The sequence below is a fragment of the Vigna unguiculata genome, chromosome 3 (genome assembly GCF_004118075.2).
Source record: "Vigna unguiculata cultivar IT97K-499-35 chromosome 3, ASM411807v1, whole genome shotgun sequence".
NCBI lineage: Eukaryota > Viridiplantae > Streptophyta > Magnoliopsida > Fabales > Fabaceae > Vigna > Vigna unguiculata.
Window position 1 is genome coordinate 42,856,692 of NC_040281.1, and position 5,351 is coordinate 42,862,042.

General features: G+C 33.2%; 1 protein-coding gene across 1 annotated transcript; it reads right to left on the bottom strand.

Moving 5' to 3' along the window:
- Positions 1-955: 955 nt before the first annotated feature.
- Positions 956-2,198, bottom strand: LOC114175466 (putative glycine-rich cell wall structural protein 1). Its single transcript, XM_028060223.1, has 2 exons — positions 1,703-2,198; positions 956-984 (listed from the first exon to the last, which is right to left on the bottom strand). The coding sequence occupies exons 1-2, from the start codon at positions 2,196-2,198 to the stop codon at positions 956-958; spliced, it is 525 nt and encodes a 174-aa protein (XP_027916024.1).
- Between the last annotated feature and the right edge of the window lie 3,153 nt (positions 2,199-5,351).

Consider the following 5,351-nt stretch of genomic DNA (forward strand, 5'->3'; position numbering starts at 1 on the left):
GCAGTTTGACTGAAGCGTAAAGGTTTTGCTATCTCGGTTCAATTAGAACTGAGGCATATTCAGTGAGGTAAATGAAAAAAATATTAAAATACTGCAACTTAGCTGCATCAGGTGAAAAGTGACTGAAGCAGAAAGCATATTATGCCGCGGTTGAAGAGTACCCGAGGCATAAAACTATCTTATAATTTTTAAATTCAAAAATAGTGGGAATTGTAAAAAATTTTGAAGCTATATGCCTCGGTTAAAATCATAATTGAGGCATAAAAGTTGAATTTAATTTCAAAAATGCCATCGCATGTTTATATGCTTCGGTTGCTCAAGAACTGAGGTATATACTGCAATGTAAAAAGTCTAAAATGCACTAGTGAGTTATTTCATGCTTTAAGATTGGCCCAAAAGAATCTCCTTGTGTGTAGGGAAAAAATATAGTTCAGCAAGCAACAAGAGAGTCGGTGTTAAATGATGTTATATAAGTAGGATACAACTATGTATTTATCAACTAACTAACTTGAGAATTAAGTTATAGATTCAAACTTATGATTAAGTTCTATTAATTCAAAGAAAAGGGTGGTTCTGAATTCTTCATATTTCTCCACCATAGAATTTCCTTTTGCCTTTCTTGATATACATTTCATCTGACTCAACTAGTTTTTTCAAAAACACTTTTTAGAGAAGAAACACAAAATAAAATAGAGAAACTATACAAGAAATTCTCTACAAATTACCTTATGCAGAGCTAATTTAAAAAAAAAATCTTTCAAGTGCTTATGGATAAACTTGCCCAAATAGATTAATAGTTCACTAGAGGATTGTTGATTGTCACATTTTCTCTAGCAGTTCTGCTTTAATACATAAGGAATGGAGATTTACACATTAATCGTTTGATGCTGCCTGGTTCTTGTATTGAGTTTACAATTAGATTGATCATCTTGTTATTAGGCTGACAAAACGAGACTCAAGGAGTTACTAACTGATCTGAAAGACCTGAAACGGGTGTTAGATGCCATTGAAAAATGATGTCAGAAGAACTACACTAAATTTGAATTTTCCTATTCAAATTGCAAACAACTGAAAATTATCTAAAATTGTTGGTTAAAAAAAACTTATTCAATCATTGGTAAAGGTCTTTTTAGTTTATTATGAGGTTCCTCGTGAACATGACGGGCAATAGCGAGACAACTAGTTATGGTTGGATCATTCTTATTCATGATTGAAAGAGCGGAATTCTATCCGAATGTGAAACATCTAGCATGATTGAAAGATGAAGAATACTGTACCCAAAACCAATCAAAATTAGTCTTTTATTATGATGGAAATAGCATACAAAATTTTTGTATAACAAGACATATCTCACTCTTCCCTATTTTAGGTTTTTCACCAAATGTAAATAACTAATATTAGGGAAACTTCAACTCATAGAAATTTTATTGGCACAGGTCATATAACATAGTAATTAAGTAGAGAAAACACAGTTTATTCAGAACAAAGCCACACCTACAAATACTTTGGTCATTCAAGAGAGCAATTAACCCTTATCCCTTAGAATTTGTTGACCCAATTCCATTCCTTTCTTGTAACTTCTTCTTACCACATCCCCACACCCAACATCTCACACTGCCATTTCCTCCACCACCTCCTCCACCCCAACCCCAACCCTCACCACCACCACCACCACCTCCTCCTCCTCCACCTCCACCACTACCTCCTCCTCCTCCCCCTCCCCCACTTCCACCACCACCTCCCCCTCCTCCACCACCCCCACCTCCTCCTCCTCCTCCACCACTTCCTCCACCCCATCCATGACCTTGTCCATTTCCTCCTCCTCCTCCTCCTCCACCACCTGAACCTCCTCCACCCCCACCTCCACCGCCACTTCCTCCACCCTTTCTTTTTCGTCCTTTATGTTCAGCTCCTCCTCCTCCTCCACCTCCACCTCCATTTCCTCCACCCCCGCCACCACCTCCTCCTCTTCCACCGTTCCCCCCACTGAACTTCATTTCACCTAATAAAACTTCCGACGAGTTCGTCCCACTCACACCAACATCTCCCACCAAACCACGAGAAACTTCAGCGGTAGAGTTGGCCATGCCATTGCCACCCTTTAATTCATGAAAATCATTTCTCACATTACCTGAACAAGGCCCTACAATCACAACAGTCACCAGAAACACCCCAAACACACTCCTCACACACCCCATGTTTTGGTTTTCCCACATCACAATGCATAGCACTTACCTTACACCACCCTTTTATACCCTTCTCATAGCACCGGGAACACTCGTGTATTCCATTCACAAACCTAAATGAAGTACAATATAGTCCCCACCCGTAACCCTTCCACAAAGCTGCAAAGGTTAGGCCACAGTGATGATGATGATGAATGAAGACAAGACCTGCAACTTTGATTTCCCTTCAAGTGCAATTTGTCCCCACCTCTATTTTCCCAGCAAATTTGTTTGCACTCCATGCAATCCAGAAACATATTATTGATAACACTAGTACGTAAAATAACTTAGTCCCAGTTCGTGTCTATCACACATATAATTACTCGAACTGAAAGTTCTTAATCACTTAGCTGACTTATTTTTGGAAAATGTTTCTTCATTATTGGAGCACTCAAGCATGAAATGCCTCATTGGTTTAAGCAGGCTATTGTCCAATTAAGAGCATATAAAATGTGGTGTAATAATGGTCAAATTTTTTATTTGACTTTTCATGGATCACGTAGGTTTCCATACAATTTAGAAACTTCAACCCCTTTCGACAACGTAATTAATTATCCTTGATTTCATTGTATTTATATTGATTTCTATGTTAATCTATAAAATAAATAAATTCTGACATCAAAATTTATTAATGTAGTTCTATTTTATTTAAAGAATAAATTTGTTCATAAGGATTATACTGTAATTGATAATTTATTTAATCGAGAAAAAGTTAAAAAATAATTAAATAATAAAATAATTTTAAATGTTTAACGCTTTATTATTTGTGGTTGATATACTTATAGTTCTTTAAATCTAAGAATGCATTGTCTTATGAAAGACACTAAAGTTATAAACATACACTAAGAACTAGGTGATGATGTCTAGATCTCCAAATGCCTTCCTTTCTTAGTGTATATGTAAAACAAATCATGTATATATATATATATATATATATATATATATATATATATATATATATATATATATATATATATATATATATATATGATAACACATGATGCTTAGTCTGCATTGTGTTTGATAGCAGTGCACTAGAGTGTTGTATTTTCTGCACTAGATTAGTTTAAATTTCTGAGCTAACTGCATATGCGTAGCACTTTGTGTATTACAGTTGATATATCCATTAAGTAAAGAGATTGACAAAGAGATTGACGATACTATATATGTATATTGCGTAAAGCACATATGTTGTTGGGTGGGGTGGTGTTGGCTTTTTCTTGAAGATTAGAATTTTGGTGGAAGCTGTGGTAGTGGCCGCGTGACAAAGATTGCATGTGGTGGACATCAATAAAAACAATATCGAATACATGTCAAAAGAAAGATTGATAGTAGTGGAAGTAATGTCAATGTTGCATATTGGTGCAGTTTCTTGGATTTTTGAAGTGCATTCTTAGACAGAAAACAGTTCCAATATGTGGGTCTTCATTTCTTCTTGTCTGTTATCATTTCTAAGTATGGAGCAAAAATTTCGTTCTCCTTCGGTGGTGGCTTGTGCTTTAGCCTTCCAGAGGCTCTCATACTAATAATCGTTTCACGGAGAAACTTGACTAGTGATTTCACGAAAATGAAAACGACAAATTAATTATAATATATTTATTAAACCAAGATAAGTACGGTACATTTTAATTATAAGATTGTGGAATTTGTTACGAAAGAAAGTTGATATTACCAATATAATAGCACTATATTTTTTTTTTTATTTACCACAGTTTGTGGTCACGACATAGCTGACGCAAACTATATACATACTACATAAAATTAGGGTTAAATATGTTTTTGGTCCTTTAACTTTCAATAAATTTTGGAATTAGTCCATTTTGAAACTTTGGATCAATTTAGTCCCTCATCTTTCGGAATACGTGGATTTAGTCTTTTAATCAAATTTTGTAAAGTTTATTTGATATCTTGTACACATTTTAGGATTGTATTTGAGTTGTTTATACTGTTTGACATATTTTTGCTTTAATGTTAAGTCAAATACTATTGTGAAACACGTTTGAAATGTCAAATAAACTTAACAAAATTTGATTAAAAGGACTAAATCCACGTATTTCAAAAGATGAAGGACTAAATTAGTTCAAAGTTTCAATATAGACTAATTCCAAAATTTACTGAAAGTTAAAGGACCAAAAACATATTTAACCCCATAAAATTATAATGGTTGTGATAAAAATTAATTAATAAATAATTCTGATAAATTTTGGGATGAATAATATCATCTTTTATTATGCCATTATTAATAAATTTCATAAAAAAAAACATTTAAAATGTGTCAAATTATATGGAAAATGATATTTTTGTAACGATAAGCATCTCACAAAATACTATTACATAATTTGTCATAAAAAGAATGTAGTTTAAGTCTATGAATTTTTGCTTTAAACAGATGAAAATATGTCCATACATTAAGAATGGTAAATTAACTCGTCCCGACAATCCCAAATTTTCAGAAAAGCCTTTTATCTCAAACATTAATTTTTCATCGATCATCTTCCTTTTTTCTTCCAAATCCCTAACACATTCACATGCTTTTATAAAAATCCAACACGAATGGAGTCATGTAAGCGAAAAACTATTAAAACCTCTAATCGATCTCTCATTGTAGGTAATTTCATTTTCTGCCATTTTGCCATTTATTTCTCGTCTCTGCATGCAACTCTTTTTTTCTCACTACATGGTGTTTTCCTTCTTTTTTTTTTTTTAAATCTCCTCCGACAGAGATACTAAAATTGTTCCTTGATCGTCGATTGGGTCTTTGATTATGTAAATAAAATGTTTTTCACATGTGACATTGTTTAAAGGAGAGAACTAAACTAGACAAACATTATCACGTAGGAGAAGCTAATTTAATTAAAAAAAATTAAGGTCTTATGGTTGAATTTAGAAATCTATGGTGTGAATGTTGTCTTTATATGTTTGTTGAAATTTGGAAATAATCTTTATGGTAAGGGTGATTTTATTTGAACGGTGAAATTATGAAATTGTGTTGAGAAACTATAGTTTTGGATAGATTAATTTTTTTTTTTAAATGGAGTGGTTATGAATGTGATTACAAGAGAAATTGACTTATGAGAAAAAAAAATTGATAGTTAAGCGTGGTTGATAATTTATTAGCGTGAAATT